Source organism: Pelophylax lessonae, assembly GCF_965119305.1.
Source record: "Pelophylax lessonae genome assembly, chromosome: 3".
Classification (NCBI taxonomy): domain Eukaryota; kingdom Metazoa; phylum Chordata; class Amphibia; order Anura; family Ranidae; genus Pelophylax; species Pelophylax lessonae.
Genome location: NC_138770.1, coordinates 618,848,698 through 618,872,062, shown reverse-complemented (window position 1 = coordinate 618,872,062; position 23,365 = coordinate 618,848,698). Strand labels below are relative to the sequence as shown.

The following is a 23,365-nucleotide window of genomic DNA, read 5'->3' as shown; positions in this document are numbered from 1 at the left end:
TACTGTCCTGTGTCCCCTTTAGCCCCCATAGTACTGTCCTGTGTCCCCTTTAGCCCCCATAGTACTGTCCTGTGTCCCCTTTAGCCCCCATAGTACGGTCCTGTGTCCCCTTTAGCCCCCATAGTACGGTCCTGTGTGCTGTGTCCCCTTTAGCCCCCATAGTACTGTCCTGTGTGCTGTGTCCCCTTTAGCCCCCATAGTACTATTGTCCTGTGTGCTGTGTCCCCTTTAGCCCCCATAGTACTATTGTCATGTGTGCTGTGTCCCCTTTAGCCCCCATAGTACTGTCCTGTGTGCTGTGTCCCCTTTAGCCCCCATAGTACTGTCCTGTGTCCCCTTCAGCCCCCATAGTACTGTCCTGTGTCCCCTTTAGCCCCCATAGTACTGTCCTGTGTCCCCTTTAGCCCCCATAGTACTGTCCTGTGTGCTGTGTCCCCTTTAGCCCCCATAGTACTGTCCTGTGTGCTGTGTCCCCTTTAGCCCCCCATAGTACTACTGTCCTGTGTGCTGTGTCCCCTTTAGCCCCCATAGTACTGTCCTGTGTGCTGTGTCCCCTTTAGCCCCCATAGTACTGTCCTGTGTGCTGTGTCCCCTTTAGCCCCCATAGTACTACTGTCCTGTGTGCTGTGTCCCCTTTAGCCCCCATAGTACTACTGTCCTGTGTGCTGTGTCCCCTTTAGCCCCTATAGTACTGTCCTGTGTGCTGTGTCCCCTTTAGCCCCCATAGTACTGTCCTGTGTGCTGTGTCCCCTTTAGCCCCCATAGTACTGTCCTGTGTCCCCTTCAGGCTTCAGCCCCCATAGTACTGTCCTGTCACTGGCTCCATATTCCGCCGCCGCAGCCGCCTGCTGAACTTCAAGCTCAGCTTGGCTCCTGATTTTTAAATTCTGGCGCCTGATCCATGATCCAATCAGCAGCACTCAACTTGCGAGTCGCGGCGCCTTGCTTGTCGTCACAAGTCAAGTAGGCGTGCCGCACTCAAAGCTTCTGACTCTGAGTCCTGAGAGCAGCCAGACCCACCCCCCTGGCCAGGGCTCCGCCCGCCCGAATACAGGAAATGATCGGGTCATCTCGGGCATTTCCGGAACTGCACATGCGCAGTTCCGAACCAAGCCGATCGCTGCCGTTTTTCACGGGCACTTTTCTCCTGCTACAGGCATTTACGGGCAGGAGAAAAGTGCCCTGATTTAACGGGCTGTCTGTAAATATACGGACGGTTGGCAACACTGGACTGGCAACAAATGTTATCTCTGCTGGTGTGATATGGGGCTGTTCATTCTGCGTTGCTTTGCAGTGCACTGCCAGAAAACGTGCAGGTCATTTTTCTGGGACATTGAAGGCTCTTGCTAGCCCATTAATTTTGAATTGACTGCCTTACACAGCCCATGTTTCTGTTCTGATGACAACTATAAAAGTTTCGATTTCCCATCACTTTCTGTCCTGCTGACAATAATCAACAGGACTTTTATGGTTCGTTCACAAAAGTGTTGGTCTCTGAAGAATGACCCATGTTTGGATCGCTCTTTAACTGCTTCCCACCCGGCCACTGTACATAAACAGCTGGGTGGGAGCTTCACCGCTCTGAGTGAACGTACCTGTACGCCCCTCAGAACAGGAGCTTGTGCAGTGATCTTCCGATACAGCCAAACACAAATTGGGATATGGGTGGTGTGATTGGCCCTCCCGATCATGTGATGGCTGTGTCCAATCACAGCCTTCACAGTGTAAACAGAGGCATGTGTCTCTGTGTCAGTTCTCCCCGCTGAGCTCAGTGAGAGCTCAGTTTGGGGGGGGGGGGATGCTGCAGTCTGTGCTGAGAGCTCTGTGTGTAAGGGATGATTTTACACAGAAGCTGTCACAGATCACACAGACTGCAGCCATCCCCACACAATACACCAAGCACCACTGTCCCATGAACATCTGTCCAAGTTTCCCCTTGAACATCTGTACTAGTTCACAAAACATCTCTCACAGTGTGCGTGTCCCATCATTATCTGTACCAGTGTACCAGCGTACAAAAACATCTGCAATAGTGTAATAGTGTTCCATTGAAATATCAAGATCTGTCAGTGTTCGCCAATGGACGATCAACATCTGTCATAGTGTACAACTGTACAAAACCATCTGTCAGTGTACCAGTGTCCTTCAATAAAAAAAGAAAAAATGTCAAGCGCTGCTCCCCCTGTGCTTGCGTGCAAAGGCTAACATACACGTTGGTCCTCTACACATGCGTAAACGGCAATCACACCACACATGTGAGGTATGGCCACAAAGGTCAGAGTGCGAGCAATAATTATAATATGAGAACTCCTGTGTAACTCTAAACTGGTAACCAGTAAAGGCTTATAAATTGTCGCCTATGAAAATTAGTGATCGACCGATATTGTTTTTCTATTGCCGATACCGATATTTTGGTCATCGCATATCGGTATCGGCCGATATCTGCCAATATTTTCGGACATTTAAAAAAAAAATAGTTTTTATTGTATTTTATTTTTTTATAGGTACTCTTGTGAAGGGATATGGGAATCTAAAAGACCCCCAAACCCCTCCTCTGCACTTAAAAGATTGGCTGTTTTGAATGCTGCAATTTTTTTAAATTTGGCGCCGAGTACCCGGAAGTGATGTCATGACATCACTTCCAGGTTTTTACATAGAGACACGATCAGAGCCGAATATGGCTTTGATCGGGTCTTCGGCGGCTGTGCAGGTAGGATACCCGGGTCTCCCGGTGGGACGGGAGACCCGAGCGAGCCGCGGAAGGCGGCAGGAGGGGGGGGATGGGACGTCTTCTCAGCCGCATCGGTTGTCATTACAAGACAGACGACCGTCGGCTATGGACGCCGGTACCGGGTTGATGCCTGTAGCTGCAGGCATTACTCCGGTACAAGCACCTTCCCAAAATATCGGCAATATCGGTAACCTCAGGGGCCGATTCCGATATATCGAGGAAAGTGAAGATCGGCCCTCGATATATCGGCTTTGCCGATAATCGGTCGATCCCTATTGGAAATGTTTAAATACTGTCATTTGGTGCCATTTCACAAGCGTGCGCAATTTTAAAGCCTGACATGTTTGGTATCTATTTACCCATCGTAACACCATATTTTACCAAGAACTTGGGAATTATTTTGTCTTTGTGTGCATTGAAATTCAATAAAATGTATTTATGCCTTCGTGTGCAAAATTGCTTTAGAAAAACTGCTGTGTAAATACCGTGTGACATTCAAACTTTCAAAACCCACCATTTTGTTCTCTAGGGCCTCTGCTACAAAAAAATGTAATGTTTTGGGGTTCTAAGTAATTTTTTAGCAAAAATACAGATGAACAAAAAGCTTCAGAAGAAGGCTTGGTCTTAAAGTGGATAATGCCTGAAGGTGCATTAGATGTTGAGCCTCTCTATGTGACTAAGCTGTAAAAAAAGTCTCACACATATGGTATCACCATGCTCAGGATGAGTAACAGAATGTGTTTTGGGGTGTCGTTGCAAGTATGCCTATGCCGCGTGTGAGAAGTAACTTGTTAATATTACATTTTTGTGAAAAAAAAAATGTCTTCATTTTCAAAGAATTGTGGGAAAATATTACAACTTCAAAAAACTCGCCGTACTGCTTACTAAATATCTTGGACTCTCTACTTTACAAAAAGGAAAGGCATATATTTGTACTGTCTTGGCATGTTAGGGCTTCAAGCAATTAGATAGACTGTCAGAATATCAGTACATGATCAATTTTCAATGATTGGCACCATAGCTTGTAGACTCACACAGACCAAATAATATACACTGATTTGAGTTAATTTTACCCAAGAAATGTAGCAGTATAAATTTTGGTCAAAATGTATGAAGACAAATTACTTCTGTGCAAAGTTATATAACAGAAACTAATAAAAATGCACTTTTTTTTTTTCTAAATTTTTGTAATTTTTTCATTTGTAGCGCAAAAAATAAAAAACCCAGTGGTGATTAAATACCACCAAAAGAAAGCTCTATTTGTGTGAAAAAAAAAGATAAAAATGTCATATGGGTACAGTGTTGCATAATTATTATATCAGCAAGCCTGTTCACATTGGCGTGACTTGACAGGTCAAATCTGATGTCAAATCGCAGCCTATTGCCGGCAATTGGAGCATCCCAATCGATGTGACGCCTGCACCACTTTTGGCAACTTCGGGGGTGATTTCAATAGACATCTGTGCATGAAGCTGCGCAGATGTCTTTCAAGTCGGACTGAAATGTGGCTTTGAACTTGCATGATTTCAAAGCCGCGTTCAGTGTGAACGAAGGCTCAAAGTGCGACAATGCTGAAAGCTGAACAGCTGGCCTGGGCAGGAAGGGGGTAAAAATGCCTGGTATTCAAGAGGTTAAAGAGTATTTAACAGGCATTGTTTTGCCTCTTTACCACCTGCTTTAACCCCTTGGGCCCTGACCCGGTTGCGGGGTGCTTGAAGAGCAGCCCTATTTACTTGATTGGGTCACGAACTGAGGGCTTTTGCACCCTTCAAAAGTGTGAATGAGCCCTCACGGAGTGGGAGTCTTCCCAGCAAGGAAACGAGCAGCAAAAAACACTTCCCGTGCTGTCAAAACCAGAACAAAAAAACCTTCTGGCTTTGGGTATACATTAAAGATTTGTGTTGTAGGTATGAATAGTGTCAACAGCTCGCTAGAATATCTGGTCTCTCTTTGTTCTTCCCACCCCTCCGTACAATATTCAGTGTTGGTTGATGATGAATGTATGTGAATTTAATGCATCTTCCCCTCCGTGGTTTACTACCTTTTTTATACCTGGACTCCTGCCTACCTTTTCAATAAAGCTTTTGATGAAGTTCTAATGATGGCATGAAAGACGTCAGGAGCTGTTTTAGTGCCTTTTCATTGATTTTTGTAATAATGAAAGCAGCTTTTAAAATCTGAGAGATCATTATCTTTTTTTTCCCCATTTTGCCACTCTCTATTTGCACTGCTCTCCTCCCTTTGTCAGTAAAAACTTAGTTGTCTCTTTTCCTTATTGTTTTTGGTAATTTTTACTTTAAGGCAATGTATCAATGTGTATTTACTATCCAAGCCTGTATTTTGAAAAAAAATGGTCCAGATATACACACACACCCCAGCACTGCCCCCCAGTTTACACCTTGGTTCAGCACTGTCCTCTATAAGGTCAGCCTCTGTCTGCCCATTTCCTATCAGCCCAGACTGTCCTTGACGTGCTCTCTGGGGTGTGTCATTATGCAGCCTGGGCTCACAGTACTCCAGGACTAATAGGCACCTTTGTTAGCCATTACATGACTCCTCTGTACAGGAGAAAGGATTAACCCATGCTGAAAAAGAAGTGGAAAAACTCAGGACGTCATCAGACCAGCAAGAAAAAGTGTTAAAAAAAAGTTTTATTGGCCACAGGCAGTGGATTGTCTCACACTATGCAATGCAGTGGTGTGAATTGCTCAGATGGGAGACATTTTTGCATTTTTTTAGGGGACAGCTTTGCATTTTTTGCAGCATTAAATACAACAATACTAGAGATGGGAGGAGGGACCCGGATTAGGCGGTGATTCCCAAGCAGTCCCAGAACCTGTCCCAGATGGAATAGTCACATGCTTGGCTTTTGGAAATACTCCACCATCTTTGTGTCACTCACTCTCCTGGCCTAAAGCCTGCCTCTTCACATAGAGTATTCCTGGCCACAAATCTGAATGAAGAATGTCCAGTCCAGTTGCTTTTTTAATGATATACCGCATCAACTCAGGCACATTCAACATTGCATTCCCTTCATTGTACATAGTCACAGTGCATAATATTCGTTAACAATATTCAGTACCATCGCCACCAGCCATCTTCCCATCTGTTTTCAACCAGTCCTCTAAAGGTGGTTTCACATACAGAGTGTTCCTCAATCCTAGGCCAAGAGGTCATCCTGAACCAAGCCACAAACCTGCTAAGCAAGAGTCAGGGGTAGGGATCGTTCGATTATCGGCAAAGCCGATATATCGAGTGCCAATATGCACTTTCCCCGATATATCAGAATCGGTCACCAAGGTGACCGATATTGCCAATATTTCGGGAAAGTGTTTTACTGGAGTGATGCCTGCAGCTAGAGGCATCAACCCGGTACCGTCATCCATAGCCGACTGTCTTGTAATGACAACCAAAGCGTCTGAGAAGCCGCTTGGCTGTCATTACAAGGAGTGGGAGGGGACGTCCCCCCCCCTCCCGCCACCTTCCGCGGCTCGGTTGGGTCTCCCGTCCCACCGGGAGACACGGCAACAAGCCTGCACGGCCCCAGAAGACCCAATCAAAGCCGCATTCAGCTCCAATCGGGTCTCCATGTAAAAACTCGGAAGTGATGTCATGACTGTCTGACTGTACTGTCTGGCGCCAGATTTAAAAAAAATGACAGCATTCAAAATCAGCCAAACTTGGCGTTTTGAATACTTTTAAGTGCAGAGGAGGGGTTTGGGGTCTTTTAGACCCCCAGATCCCTCCACAAGAGTACCTGTCAATTGATAAAAATAAAAAAAATAAAAAAATTTAATGTACGAAAATATCGGCTGATACCGATATGCATGGCCAAAATATCGGTATCGGCAACGAAAAACCGATATCGGTTGATCACTAGTCAGGGGTATAAGGGTTGTTTGTAGGGGGGCTTGCAAATGGCTATGTTTTGGCACAAAGAGCACAAGTTCCTGCACCGTGCGTCCCTTCCTACTAGAACAACAACCCTCCTGTTTAAAGCCTTAACCCTCCGACATCTTGTGCCCATCTTCACACCAGAGGCCTTCCTCTGACATTCAGAGTTGCTGCTCTTTACTCATGTAACATTAAGATGGCATTTACAGTCACATCACATATTCATACTGCACCTTCTGGGGTCACTAGACATCATTTTGTCAATCACTTACAGTGACAGCAGTCACATTTGAAAGAAGCACACAGCACATCCCTTACTCAGTATCTCTCCTTCCCAGGGCTTTTAGTACTCACCCAGAGGGCTTTGATTTGTCTCACAACTCCTTATAGGTAGTCTCCTGACATATGGTCACTGCAGTTCACCTCTGGCTTGGGTACACTTCTCCTAGGTCCTCCAAGCCTTCACCACCATAAAAGACAGGATGACTAAAGCCAGCTCTTCTTAGTACAAGACTACATATCCCTATCTCCCCAGCCCTATCTAGGGTCTCCACTTAGTTAGCTGACTACATCTGCACACTGGTGGGGTCTCTGGCTCCCATGCCACGTCTCCACTAAGGCTCCTCCCAATCTGGCTTAAATATGGGCACTGACTCACCCATTACATCACTACAGGAGGGCTCTAGCTAAAAGGAACCTAGCACCTGATTACACTATTCTTTCTTACCATACACTATTCTGGGACAGAGCCACCTAGTGGCAGACTAGCTAATTATGCCTGCTTTCATGTTCCCATACTGGAGCTGCCAAGCCCCACCCACAGCTGGTATAAAAAGGACACAAGATCCACCCACTATATCACCAAAGGAGGCGCAACAAATAAATGGCACTACAGCTGCCAATACGCAGTGAGCATGCTTTTAGCACACAAGCTAATGCTTCCTGGATGCATATGTGTGTTAAAGCCAAACTTTCTTCCTGATACAAAAGGTTGAAACACGAATAACAATTATTATTTTTACTATTATTATTCAGGCTTTATATAGCACCAACAGTTTGCACAGTGCTTTACATTATAGGGGCAGACAGTACAGTTACAATACAATTCAATACAGGAGGAATCAGAGGGCCCTGCTCCTTAAAGCTTACAATCTAAAAAGGAAGGTCAAGTGATACAAAAGGTAATAACTGTGGGGTATGAGCTGATGGAGAAAATAAAAGTACAGTTGTTAGGTGGGGGCAGGGTAGGTTTCTCTAAAAAGGGAAACGTTTTCAGGGATCGCCTAGAAGTGGATGGAGTAGGAGATAGATGGATTGGGGTAAGAAGTTCCAAAGCATGGGAGAGGCTCGGGACAAGTCCTGGAGGCGAGCATGGGGGGAGGTGACAATGGAGCCAAAGAGCAGGAGGAACGAAGAGAACAATTTGGTTGGTATTTTGAGACTAGGTTAGTGTAGTAGCTAGAGGCAGAATTGCGGATGGCTTTGTAAGTTGTTATTAGCAGCACACACTGAACGGTTGGTAAGGTGGAGGAGTCTGGCAAGCACATTCATGATGGACTGAAGGGAGGAAAACCTATGTAAGGGTAAGCCAATGAGGAGGGAGTTGCTGTAGTCAAGGCAAGAGATGACCGGGGAGTGAATTAGCAGCTTTGTGGAGTTATTGGTCAGGAAGGGGCGTATTTTGGAGATATTACGGATGTTTAGGCGTCAAGCATTGGATATTGATAGGATGTGGGGCTGAAAGGACAGTTATGAGTCCAGGATAACACCTAGCATCCCAGCATGCGGGGATGGGTTCATAGTTGTGCCATCGATCTTGAAAGAGAAAATAGGGGAAGGGGCATGAGGAGGAGGAAATATTATGAGCTTGGTTTTGGAGAAATTTGAGGAAGTTTGAGGAAGTGATGTGACATCCAGACTGATATGTCTGTTAGTAAATTAGTGATATGTGTGGAGACTGATAGAGTGACCTGAGGGGTAAAAAGACAGATTTGGGTTTCATCAGAGTAGAAATGGTATTGGACCCAGGGAGGAGGTGTACATATGCCTCGTTTCCACTGAGCGGAACGGTTCGGGTCGGTACAGTTTGGGAGGGTTAGAATGGTCCGGTCTATTCAGGTGAGCGTTTCCACTGCAAGTCAGGCCACCAGGGACCATGCGGGGTTTACACCAAATGAGGTGTTTGTTTTGCTCTTTCATTTGACGTGAGCATTGAAGTTTTCCTGTCCGCCAATCAGTGGAATCTATTGTGTGACGCCAGTAGCTCCGCCCTAACCGTACCGTACCATTTCCTATGACCCTACATCTGAAGCAGGACCAGGAATGGTGCGGTTTGGTTCGGTTGTATGGGCCACTTTCATAATGGAAACACCCAAAATAGAGTACCGTACCGAACCGATCCGAACCGTTCCGCTCAGAGGAAACGAGGCATTAGAGAATAGTAGAAGTCTAAGAACAGAACCATGGGGGACCCTGACAGAAAAAGGAGGAGAGGAGGAAGTAAAATTGTAAGTGACACTGAAGGTGTGGTGGGGTAAGTAGGATGATAACAAGCTAAGAGTACAGTAATGGAGCCAAAGAAGTGGAGTTTTTTTTTTTTTTTTGAGAAGGTGGTTAACTGTGTCAAAGGCAGCAGAGAGGTCCTACCATGAGGGTCCTTGTTCAGGCATTTCATGTTATGGAGTGAGAAATGTCTTTAAAATTTCCCTCTGGTGTTGTCACCTTGTCATATGTTACCTTTGATTGAGTCTACAAAGGGACATGGTGACACAGATACAAGTTACAACACACTGCTTGAATCTTACAGGGAAATACTATTCTAACACGCGGCTAAACTCTTGCCAAACCCGATCTGTATGCAACGCGGAAGCCGTCACATGGTTACGAAACACACGTAATTAGCAGCGAATAACATGACAAAATGGGTGGTGTTATGCCCTACACTAAATTTACCATAATGACAAATATTTGTGTCCATTTAATGGCCATAAATTAATCATGGAACCCGGAGAGACAGCTGAAAATTGATGGCCTTCACTCAGGCAGCGATGTTGTAAAAGCCTGTAGACATCCGTTGGAATTTAATAAGGGTCATTAAATGCACAAAGCAGGTCTCAATCCCCGGCGTTGGTATGCTGCATGGGATTTGTGGATACATAAAACAGATATTTAAAACTGCATAACAGAGCCAGTAAGTGGTCTCACAGTTTCATCAGGCGATGGGAAAGATATACAAACCAAAGTAAACCTGTCATTTGGGAAATACAGAGGCGGCTATTGATGACCTCCCTTCTGAAAATTCTACTTCTGTGACTATCATGCTGATCCTTCAGCACTTTCTGAGTCAATATGTATGGAGCAAGCAAAGTCAGAACTTCTGATAGGCGTCTTCATTATGAGTCCGTATTGTATTCAAATGATGCAGGTTAGCAATTGCAGCAAGTTTTGTAAAGCAAAACTGTGTTTTGTGAAGGATGGATAAATTGCATGAAGCAAATATGAAGTGGAGATGTACTTTGATCATGCATTGCAACGCAACAGGTTTACCTAAAGTGGAACCCAACTGTATCTGAGCAGCACAAACTGAAAACACAAATTCATTTTTAATATTTAAAGCAAACTCACCTATCCATCCATGTCTCCATGTTTATTTTGTTGATAAACACCCCACTAGCATTTCTAGCCATGGACATCTTCAGTAAGGGCAGATGATCCATGTAACAATTACTTCCTGGAATCCATCTGCCCTTAACCCAGGCATGCAGGTAGGAGGGTGTGCATAGGACTGCAGTACACTGTGGTGCCGTGATGTGGCCACTGCAGCTTAGGCATATATTTTCAAATGTGCGCAAATTAAATCCCTTGTTTTTAACGTGAACTCGATTAGTCAGTTTTGTTTGTTTCAAGCTGTCTGGTAAGTGAGCTAGGAATTTTTGTTTATTATTTTTTGACATGCATCACACTTCCATGTGCTCCTTGCTGCAAAGGCCAGTTATAGGTTGGGGGTGGTTGCCCTTTGTTTGTATTGTTGGTAAATTGGTGAGGGGATGCAAAGGATATCTTCACTGTCATTGTACTATTGCTGGATGTCCAGTGGGCCCCTAAACCTAAAGGAGGGTTGGGCTCCCACCAGGCATACCTGTCCCTAATCTATCCATTATTATATAGGTGCTCCAGCTTTGGAGACTCTTAAACTTTAGAGGTTAGGACTGCAGTACACTGGGGTGCCATGATGTAGCTGCTGTATTTGCAAATGTGTGAAAAAAAAACCCCTTGCTTTTAACGTGAACTGTTAGACAGGTCAATTAGGCTTGTTGCAGGCTGGCTGGTAAGTGAATTTTTGTTTATTTCTTTCTGTTTTTTTCACAAGAAAAGCAATGTCGATGAGGACTCTTGGGATGTATGACATAATTTTGACGAGGCCAGAAACCAGAAAACAACTGAAGAAATGTAATAAAAAAACATTTAAAATAAGTAAATATAATATACCTTCCTATCTATTTACTACTGCTAGCAGCATATGGATTAAAAAGTGTTAATGTTGATGGAGAGAATTTAGTTCCCCTTTAATGATGAACACTCCCAATATATTCAGGATCAGTGATGGATTGAACACCCCCCTGTTCGGTTTGGACCAGAACACCGCGAAGGGAGGAAAAGATTGTTCGAACATTCAAACTCAATTGAAATCTAGGTGACTAAAACCGTAAAAATCAAAAGTCCTCATTTTAAAGGCTTGAATGCAAGTTATTGCCCAAAGAAGGTGTATGGGGGTCCGGGTACTGCCCTGGGGGACATGTACCAAAGCAAAACATTTTTTAAAACTAGTGATTTTAATGAAACAATAAAAATGAAAAAGTCCTTGAAATATCCTGCTTGGGGGGTCCCCTTAATGTGCCTGTAAAGTGGCGCATTTGTGCAATGTATGGAGCCTGCTGCAGCAATACTGACATTTCCAAAGAAAAAAATGCAATTTAAACTTGCTCGCGGCTGTAATGTATTGTCGGCTCCCGGCAATACAGATACAAAAAAAAATGAAAACAACAGCGTAGGGTTCCCCCCCCCCAGTCCCTTTTGGTTTGGTATTTGGTACGCCAAAAAAAAAAAAAACGTGCAGGGTGCAGGATCGGGCCCTGCTGTTAAAAATTTGATACAAAATTGAAATTGCATGTACTTGTCATACAGGAGCAGAAAAATTGGGCCTTGGGTGTTGGTGGTGCCTGAAAACAGCAACCCCTCATAGTTACTCTTGCTGGGCGCAGGAACGGGCCCTGCTGTTAAAAATTAGATACAAAATTGAAATCGCATGTACTTGTCATACAGGTGCAGAAGGACGCACTAGCACCTGCGACAAAGAAGGGGGAGAACTAATATTGCAGCAACAGAACCTGATGCTGCTAAAAAAAAGAAAAAATTGAAAAGAAAAAAATATATACTGTATATATTGATGAAATAAGAAAGGGTATCAGTGGGGTGACACAGATGTGTTGTATACAATACAATTCAGTGGCCCCACTACAATCACAGCACAGCACCAAACTGACTGTACCACACTGTGTAACATAAGAATCAGCCCTACACTACACTGCAATGGCTGATATATACACTGCAATGGCTGCTATATATATATACTGCTCTGGTGGATATATACACTGGACTTGGCTGATATATATACTGCACTGGTTGATATACTGTATATCCTGCAATAGCTGATAAATAAATATATATATATATATATATATATATATATATACTACACTGGCTGATCTATTAATATATAAAATGCACAATCCACTAACTACCTGCCTAATCTCACTCCTATCTCATCCTCTAACACACTGCAAACAACTGCCGTGTAAGCAGCCTTATATAGTGTGGGGCGTGGACTTAGCCTCTGAGCCATGATTGGCTAAAGGCACCCTGCCTTTGGCCAATTATGGCTCTGACAGGACATTGTACTGTGATTGGCCAAAGCATACAGGTCGAGGTGCATGCTTTGGCAAATCACAAGCATTGCATTATGGCAGGCGAATTTCCTGCAAACGGACACATTTGTTTGTGTGTTCAGCGAACGCACGAATACCCGATGTTCGAGTCAAACTTACGTTTGACTGGAACTCGAAGCTCATCCCTATTCAGGATTTAATGCTCATTTAGTCGGGGCGGAGGCGGGGCAGAGAACGGCCTTAATACATTCATACAATACAACTCAATGAGAGGAGGCGAAGCAAAGAACGGCCTTAATACATTCATACAATACAACTCAATGAGAGGAGGCGGGGCGGAGGCGGGGCAGAGAACGGCCTTAATACATTCATGCAATACAACTCAATGAGAGGAGGCGGGGCGGAGGCGGGGCAGAAAACGGCCTTAATACATTCATACAATACAACTCAATGAGAGGAGGCGGGGCGGAGGCGGGGCAGAGAACGGCCTTAATATATTCATACAATACAACTCAATGAGAGGAGGCGGGGCGGAGGCGGGGCAGGCACGGCTAAGTACAGCTCAGCTACTGCGAGATTTCTGGAATAGAATACATCCCAGCAGACACTGCGAATCGCCGAATGACGTCATCGCCGATCGGACCCGGAAGTGAGGAGAGGAGGAATAAAGCAGAAATTAAGGTATTTACTAGCAAAAAAAAAAGTTTCCATTGGTAAAAGCCATTTTAAAGGGGATTACATAGATCTATGTATTCCAACCTATTAAAAATGGGTAGAACTCTGCTTTAAGGGGAGAGAAGAATGAATAACTTCCCTATTTTTCATGTTATTTTTGAGGATGAACTGCTTTACAGTGCCTGCAGCTGCGGAGTTTTGTAAATGCCTTTAAAATGTATTTACTGCTGGTTAAGAATATGTAAATATTTGAACACCTATAGCCTGACCACATTTAGGTAAAGTCTTTCTAAGCACCTCTGGAGCCCCTAAACCAGTGATGTTCAACTTTCTTGATATCGGGGGCCTCAAATATGGCCCCTGACAGTGACCTAACACTGGTCCCCCTCCCCACCCCCTGGTCCTCGCTGTAATTAGATATCAAGGCTCCCACAAGCCTTTCTAATGGTTCAGGGATTTGAAATCCCTTCTGCTTTCTCTCCTCTCTGTACAGCGCTGCCAGTATGGACTAGATGGCTTCTGATTTGTCAGCACCATCACATGGTCGCTGGAGGTAATTACAGCAGAGACCATCGGGGTGTGGGAAAGAGGGTCCAGTGTTTGGTCACCTTTACAGATTTTCTGTAAAGGTGAACTTACACTTTAATATCAGTTATCAGAGACAGCAGACAGAACAGAATATAGGCAAAGATTATGGGCATGATACAAGAGATGGTTAGAGACTGTGGACAAAATAGAAGAGATGGTCAGAGACTGTGGATATGACACAAGAGATAGTGACTGTGGCCATTATACAGGAGACAGTCAGAGACTGTGGGCATAATGAAAAAGATTGTCAGAGTCTGCAGACATAATACAAGCAGGGCCAGAACAAGGGGTGGGCAGGGGGGACGGCTGTCCTGGGCACTGTGGCATTATGTGAGCTGGGGTGGGGCATCAGAAGGTGATTGGGGGGGTTGTTTTGAGCAGGGGAATTTGGGTGGCAGCAGGGGGTAAGAATTGTTATAGGAGGGCAAATTTGGGGGGGGGGGGGGGTGTGCTAAAAGTGGCGTTTTTTGTTGGGAAGGGGGATGGGGAAGAGGATTTGTGCTAGAAGGGGGGATTTGGGGTGTTTGTGCTATAAAAGTATATTAGTAGAGAGGAAATTTTTTTTGGGGGGTGGATTGGAAGGGCATTTGTGTTGTGGGGGGAGTTGTGCTAGGATACGGGATTGGGGTGGGGAATTTGCTGGAAGCAGGGGATTTGGAATGAGGAGAGGATTTGTGCTTGGGGGGTGATTTTTTAGGGGGGGGAAATGTGCTGGGGGAAATGGGAAGAGAGAGAATTCAACCTGGGAAGGATTGGGGGAAAACATTTGTGCTGGGGGGGGGGGGGTTATGCTTGGGGCAAGCATGCAGATTAATGGTTGTTTTTTTGTGGAGGGGGGGATGTTTGCTGACACATAATGCTCATACATCTTGGGGGGGGGGGGCACAATTTTGGCTGGGCTACAGATGACCTTGTCCTGGCACTGAATGCAAGAGATGGCCAGAGATTGCAGGCATAATAAAGGAGATGGTCGGAGTGTGCAGACATGATACAAGAGATGGTCAGAGAGAGCAGACATGACACAAGAGATGGTCAGAGATTGCGGACATAATACAAGAGATGGTCAGAGAGTGCAGACATGACACAAGAGATGGTCAGAGATTGCGGACATAATACAAGAGATGGTCAGCGAGTGCAGTCATGACACAAGAGATGGTCAGAGATTGCAGACATAATACAAGAGATGGCCAGAGATTGCAGACATGATACAAGAGATGGTCAGATACTGCAGGCATAATACAAGAGATGGTCAGAGTGTGCAGACATGATACAAGAGATGGTCAGAGACTGTAGACATAATACAAGAGATGGCCAGAGATTGCAGACATGCTCCATGAGACTATCAGAGACTGTGGACTTGTTATAGAAGTTGTTGGAGACTATGGACATGTTTCAGGAGACAGTCATAGACTGAAGACATATTACATGAGGATATTACATGAGGATGTTACAAATCATTACTGTAACTAGGGATGATTGAATTTTTGAAAAGTTTGGTTTGACCAGAACAACCGAATTTCCCGAAAGTTCGGTTCGGATTCCAGAACCCCATTGAAATCAATGGGACCCGAACTTCTGGAATCAAAAAACATAATTTTGAAGCCATAAAACCCAATAAATGCCACTAAAAATTGCCTAGGGTTCTGGGTCATGCCCCAGGGACTATGAATCAGGCAAAAAAAAGTTCTTAAAAATTGTCGTTTTTGATAGAGAGACAATTATTGAAAAAAAAAAATGAGATTTCTTTGGATTTAGTGTCTCTTGGGTCTAAACAGTGTACCTGTGAAGTTTCGGCTCTGTAGCATGTCCAGAACCAGAAAAAAAAAAAACAGATTATTTTTCTTAGGATTTCAGTAGCGCAGGGATGGTGTTACCCTCCTTTCACACCTGGGCATTTTTGTTTCAGGCGTTTTTTTTTTAACTTCTGTATAGGGGTATATATATATATATATATATATATATATATATATACATACATATACATATATATATACACATATATATATATATATATATATATATATATATATATATATATATATATATATATATGTATATATTATATGTATACCCCTAACCCAGAATCTGCATAGTAGGGTCACCCTGACATGGGAGAGTTCGATCACCCTGACATGGCAGAGTCAGTTCACTCTAAACTACACTATGGTCACCCTGACATGGCAGAGTTCGGTCACTCTGACATGGCAGAGTCAGTTCACCCTAAACTACACTACGGTCACCCTGACATGGCAGAGTCAGTTCACTCTAAACTACACTATGGTCACCCTGACATGGCAGAGTTCGTTCACCCTGACATGGCAGAGTCAGTTCACCCTAAACTACACTACGGTCACCCTGACATGGCAGAGTCAGGTCCCCCTAAACTACACTACGGTCACCCTGACACTTAAAGCGGAGTTCCGGGCACAGATGTCATTTTTTAATAAACATACCCCCGGGACAGTCAGGGCTAGCACATTCCACAATGGCTAGCCTCTGATCTGTCCCGGTTCGCACTTACCTTTTAGAAGAAATACTTACTTATAAAATTTCTTCCACAGCGTTTCCATCTCTCTTGTGGGCAGCTGAAGCCGGCGCGGTCCTCTTCTGTGTCTTCTTCCGCGTCTTCTTGTCCCAGAATGCGCTGCACCGGCCCCTCTCGTCACTTCCGGCGTGACGCCCCCGGAAATGACGAGCGGGGCTGGTGCCGTCGCATTGATTCCTGGGAGCTGTGACGTTCAGCTCCCAGGAATCATAGCGAGGCAGGAATTGACGGGGTGAGCCGCGGCTCCGAGGGAGGAAGTACTCTGAGGTGAGTATCTTCGATCTTCAATTGCAAGGTAAGTAAACAAAAAAAAAAAATAACTATCCAATTCCTTTTCAGGTGAGGCATACCTAGCGGAGGGGCACAAAAAAAAAAAAAGGAACTCCGCTTTAAAGGTATCCCTACAATAACTAGATTATTGAATCTAACTATAGTGGTATATAGTATCCTAACTACACTGCATATCCCTTTCCTCACACTAAAAGATCAGCTCCATGCAGCAGAAGATAATTGCAAAATGACACTGGAGCTTTACAAGCAGCAGGAGAAACACAAATGCTTCCACTCTCTTCCACAGCCTCTGTATTACAGTGCTAGAGGTTTGGCGGGCTATGTTATATACTGGGGGGCGTATGGGGGGCGTATTCACTCCTGATTGGCCTCTGGACCCCTTAGTCACTCCAATCACATTCCTAGCAGACTCCTGCCCCCTCAACTGGCTTTTACTGACTTTTCTGGGCCAATCACTGGCTTTTAAAGCCCAGTTCCTGTCCCATTGCATTTTGGGCGGTTCTGGTGGAATTCGAACTTTTACCGCAAAAAGTTCGGAATTCGGCCGAATTTCGAACACCCAATGTTTGGGTCGAACCGATGGTTGACCCGAACCGTTCGATCATCCCTAACTGTAACAGGGCAATATAAAAACACAGATTAGTATCTGCAAAGGCCCAGAGAGACACACTCTAAAGCATCCCAGCATTCAGGCTATGAGAAAAACTGGTCAGCCCCCCCCCCCCCAAGTCATAATGAAACGATCAATCCCTCAGCAACTTTAAGGCTTGTTGCTGCCCCGTCTAGCATGATCGCCCAAGACCCTGCCCCCCGAAAGCCATTATGGTACATAGAGCCCTATGTATGATGTCCTTACCGTGCATTATATTTAACCTTACATTTATTTTAAAACTTTTTTCAATTGAACTCGTTCTTATTACTAAAAAGTTGTGTACATCTAATGGTAATCACATGTATATACTAACAGCGCTATAGGATAATATAAACATCACATAGTCCAAATATGACATATTCATAATAGAATGGTGAATGAGAAAGTCCAGCCAACCACAGCATCACTGGCAAAAGAGTCCCAAAGTGGTATATCCAAATGGTTCATATATGTTGTCATGCACCTCCACCACACCAGCGTGCCCCCCAAGAAGTGCCCATGTACCTCAATTAGGGGGATAAAATGCCAATAAACATATACACATAGTCGTTCTTATTACTATTGTGATGCAATTATTTTAATACATTATTATTCTGTTTTGCAAATTTTGGGGGTTTTTAATATAAACTTCCCATATGTGCCTGAGGAAAATGCAGAAAATAAGGCACTACAATATTACACTTTCAATATAAAAATATTCAGTGTGTCTTTTTATAAATACGCACATAGTTGAAAGAACCTTCAGAAGTCGAACCTCTCGCAGCACTCTTGCAAATGTGAAATGCTTTATGATCAGATCACTGTAGCAGTGATTTTGGCATATGTACAAGGCTATATCCATGGAAGCATGCATGTATTTACACAAAAGAGGCTTCAAAGCTACAAAAATCCCTCTTGTTTGGATACACTAATTTCCCTTGAATTAAGTTTGTCTGTGAGCCAAAACAATAGTAGTTATGCAGCCCTCCCGAGCTTCATCCCTGATGATTTCTACAAATAATTGGAAACTTCTTAGGTAGCCTTATAAACCAGCGTTGTTTTTAATTCTGTGAATGGGCAATGCTTTATTCTATAGAAAATACACACTCTAAATAAAAGCCCAACTACAGAGAAAATGTTTTTCTTAGTTTCACATACAGCAGTGGTCATTAACCTTTCAGAACTCATGAACCACTAAACTTACAATCTTGAATCCTGCAGACTACCAACATGAATTTTACATGCCTTATACACACGATGCTCCAGCTCTCTGCCCCCTCTCCCTGGATCACACTGCTGCCTTATACACACAATGCTCTGGCTCTCTGCCCCTCCCCCTGGATCACACTGCTGCCTTATACACACAATGCTCTGGCTCTCTGCCCCTCCTCCTGGATCACACTGCTGCCTTATGCACACAATTCTCCGGCTCTCTGCCCCTCTCTGCCAGCCCACCCCCTCTCCGCACTCTGCATCACACTGCTGCCTTACACAAACTCATCATTGGATCTCACCTTCTTATCCAGCCTTGTGCTCAAGCTCTGTGCTTCCTCCCACAGTCTGTGATCAGTGCAGCCATTGGAAGTCCTCTCTTTCTACACCTCTGCACTAATCCCGGTGCCTCCCTCTGAGTTCACAGGAGCAAGAACTAGAGAGGTGGCATTGGGTATCAATTGGCATTGTCAGCGCATATTGAGAACAACACTAGAAACAACTTTGGGCGGTATACATCCGCCACAATGTTGATTTGTGGCAGAACACCTGGGGACCACCAACATTTTCCTGTAGACCATCAGTGATCAATGGAGCACTGGTTGGCGAACGCTGACATGGAGAGTGGAAGGGTAGAACTTAACAACTGGTTAATGGAAGTAGAAGACATTTGCAGGGCACTGGATCTCTTGCAGTAGTAAATTTTAACCTTTAGGGTTTAAGCAGTGTGGAGGGAACAATTTGACTAAGGCAGGAATGATTTAGCTAAGGCAACTCTCCCAGAAGTGGTGGTCAAAGGTTGGCTCTTTGCTTTAATAGAAGCTGGGTGTGCAAGTAGGAATGTGCCAAAAGCAAAATGTAATAGATGCAGGATCAACATTATTCAAACTCTATGTCCTAAAAATCCAACGTGTTTCGGGGGTTTACTGGCCCCCCTACTTCAGAGCTTGGTACTGTTAAACAAAGTGTAAACTGGACTAGAAAAAATTGGAGGGATTCTGAGAGGTAATTATAGTAGTGTGGTTGGTCTAAAAATAGGAGTCTGGATAAAATGAAATCTGGACTTTATATATACAGCTTTTTGCACTCTCCTACTTGCACATCCAGTCCCAACTCAAACTTGTTAATGCTGTCCGTGTCCCTTTGTGTTTATGACATTCCTCTTTATCTACTGTCAATATGACAGATGTCACAGAACAGGAAGTGAAATACCCCCCCCCCCCCCAGTGGAATGTATACTGCAGTAAAAAATGGTCTATCACAGTAGGGATGGAACATTTTTGTTATTGCTGATGTGGTCACCAATGGGTTGGTTTCCTTCCTACCCTGTCTAGAGTCCAACAGATGTAAGGGGAAATCCTTTGAATATGGACACAGAGAGAAATAAAAGGTGATAGAGGTCCTCAACCTTCCCCAATTTAGCTAAGTGAAAAAATGTTTTGTTTAGATTTGGGTCTTAAAGAATAACTCTGACTTTTATTTGTCCCATGCTCCTACGTACTTTTTAAGCCAAGCCCTAAGGTCAGACAAGGCACCCCCAACTGCAAAACCATACTCCTTAATAATGGACTTTTAACGGATGGATAGATAGATACATTCTTTCAGGGAACTCATTTTATAAAAATCATATCATCAACCCCCCATTGAAGAAGTTTTCTTTGACAAGCAAATCTCTAATACTTCAAGGTAGTGGCAGAGCCTGCTACTACTTCCTGTTGGCCTTATGTTCCTATTGGTCCATTCCTATGATGGCCTTTTTGAATGTTCCCTAAAAATGTGCAGTAATGAGCAGAGGGTGGGCAAGCTTCAGTGGCATCAGTAACCGTTGATCTTTGCCTGTCAGCAAAGCCTAGGATTGGCCATTAGCGCAAGGTTTTAAAAATTGCTGCTGATGCCTGCACTTCATATCTGCAACAATTTATTGTTATATTTTTCCATTGACAGCATCTCTTAAGGAGCCGGTTCACATATATGCGATGACAGACATCGCATGTGATTCGCAGTGCACTGCTGTGCAAATCACATGCAATGTTTGTGAAATGTGAATTCAGCCATACAGATTGTTTGGCTGAATTCACATTGCATTCAGGAACAACTCGCACAGGACCCTTTTTTGGGTCCGCACCAGAATCGATCGCATGGGTGTTCACACCTATGCAATTCGATTCCTGTCCAAACTGACAGTTCACACTGCGATTTGCGAACTGATCTGGGGGTGTCGTTAACTTTGTATTGACACCCCCAGTGATTTGCATATGGCAGAATGAACTGCCTCCGAGTTGAATGTGACGCGGGAACCTGCAGTGGATTCACAGGGTTCTCGCATTGCATATGTGTGAACCGTGACCAACCGTGCTGTGATTTAGGGAACTAAAATATTGCCTTTTAACCATCCTATTCATTAACATTCAAAGTGTGCAAATGTGTCCCAATGAGGGTCATAGAGACCATCAATTTTAGGTTTATTTTCTGTAAGAAGCTGCACAATATGTTGGCATCCACTATATGGACAAAGGTTTGTGGACATCTGACCATCAAATATACAGTATATGAGCTTGTTGAACATCCAATTCCAAACCCATGGCTATTTAAATGGAGCTAGATCCCCTATTTGCAGCTCTAACAACCTCCACCCTTCTGGGAAGGCTGTCCACAAGTTTTTAGAGTGTGTCTGTGGAAATTTATGCCTATTTCCCAAAAAGAGCATTTATAACGATAGGTACTGAAATTGGACCAGAAGATCTGGCTTGCAACCAGTGATCCAGTTCATACTAAAGGTTTTCAGTAGGGTTGAGGTCAGGGTTCTGAGCAGGTCACTTAAGTTCCTCGACACCAAACTCATCAAACCATGTCTTTATGGTGGAACATATCTTCCCTAAGCTGTTGCCACAAGATTGCAAACACAAAACTGTCTAAAATGCTTTTGTATGCCATAACAGTTCTCTTTATTAGAAACCCCCAAATTCAAAAGTTTGGTGGGTTATGCATATATACTCAGTCATATTGTGTAATTGTGCTGGCCTGGTGTTCACGAACTTTGGCCTTATAGTGTAAATGACTTGGGAAATGGGATCACTAACAATTAAAAGAAAATTGACATGTCCTCAAAGATGTAGATTTAAACATACCTTTGCAGTATATGGACCCAAAACAGTTACATCTGGTGGTTGCACACCAACAGGGCGTGCAGGTCTTGTTGTGACTTCTGCCCAATCACTGCTGTTGCTTCCCCCATTAAAAGTGGTCATGATAACCCTATATTCATAGGTTTTCCATGGGCTAATGCTCTTAGTTTGATCCAGGTAGAGCATTGGGTGATGTCCAGGTAATGTTACTAGGGTATATACATGATCTGTACCCTTTAATCTTCTTTCAATCCTAACATTTTCAACTAAACCGTTGGGCTGAAGAGGAGGCCTCCAACGGATCATTACAGAGGTGGGAGTATCGGAATGGAGATTGAGCGGTGGAATTTCACTTGGTGCATCTGGTGGAGTCATCAAACCCAGTGACTCCTGGGACATTGAACACCCAGCAGAGGTGCACGCTTCCAGCTGATAATGATAAGATGTAAATGGGGTTAAATTTTTAAATATGTGCCGTGAGCTGTTTCCAGGGACGACTGCCTGCAGGCTTCCATTTTGGTAAATGTTAAAATGAGTTATAATTCCATTGAGTTCTGATGGAGCAGGCCACGTGACTGTTACAGATCTTGATTCTAAATGGGAGAGAACTGGCGGATCCATAGGTCCTGGTTCTGTGGAAGACAAATAAATTGGTAATACAGTTTAAAGTATGCGTAAAATCAAAAAACTCCCCAATAAACTTTTATATGTTAATGTAATTTTAATAATAATTTGCAAGATTTTTCAATCTGCAGCTTTCATTAAATATTACTCCACAATCCTGTCATGGAGGTCTCTATCCAGTCCCATGTTACAGTGACAACAAGCTGTCCTTGTCTCACTTGTGCTCCTGCATTGTCAGCCAGTTAAACAGGCTTTCGATGGAGACTACAAGTGGTTGTTTCAGAACACATTCTGCAGGCATGGTCTATTGTTGTCACCACCATTTAGTAAAAATGCAATGATTCAATACCTCAAACCAGGTAAATTTTAGTAAAAATAAGTTCAGGGAATGTCAAATAAAATAAAGAACAGATGTTGTCATGTGTCAGGGAATTTAATTTTCATTGGACAAATCTTGTGTGAAATTCTACCAATCTACCAACCAATTCTGGAATAATATGAGGCAAAATCATTGATAAATTTACCATACATATTTATATATATATTATATATATAATAATTGCTTTTAGGCCACTTTGTTAATTACTATTATTAGTAAAGTCCTACTCAAGCCTGCTGTTACGATCATGTAGTGGGGTCCCTCTCCCCTCTGCACTAGTCAGATGCTCGTTTGATTTGGCAAGGGGGAAAAGGAATACTCACCCCTGCCGGCTTCTTCCTCTTTGTGTTTTCAGTCACAAAAAGCCATTTCACTTCGCTGCCCAACCAGTGATAACTCTCTGATGTCAACACTTACCATGCAAGGCCTGCATTCCTGCATTGTAGATGAAGGCCCATACAAATCATTGGAGCAACCCATGCAGTCCAGGGGAGCCCATGGCACTGGAAATATGAATAGCAACCCAATATGCACTGTTACTGTAAAAATGACACTAGCAGGGAAGGGGTTAATTTTATTGGAGAGGGAGGGGTTAATGTATGCCTGGTGCTTACTAACGTGTGGGGGGGGAGGTGACTGAGTGAGCCAGGGACAGATCGGATGTTCAGCTATGTTGAACACTCCGATCTGTCACTCCCTGTCACTTAGGAGATCCGCCCGCTCTG

The 23,365-nt window shown here is 43.9% G+C and overlaps 1 protein-coding gene across 1 annotated transcript in view; it reads right to left on the bottom strand.

Annotated features, from left to right (window-relative positions):
* The window catches only part of USH2A (usherin), a gene marked incomplete at its 5' end in the record, with an annotated part of 1,334,617 nt that overhangs the window by 489,990 nt on the left and 821,262 nt on the right, over positions 1-23,365 (bottom strand). The window contains one exon of the mRNA XM_082250984.1: positions 21,641-22,269. Coding sequence (XP_082107110.1) covers positions 21,641-22,269 — 629 coding nt within the window. The remainder of the gene's footprint in view (positions 1-21,640; positions 22,270-23,365) is intronic.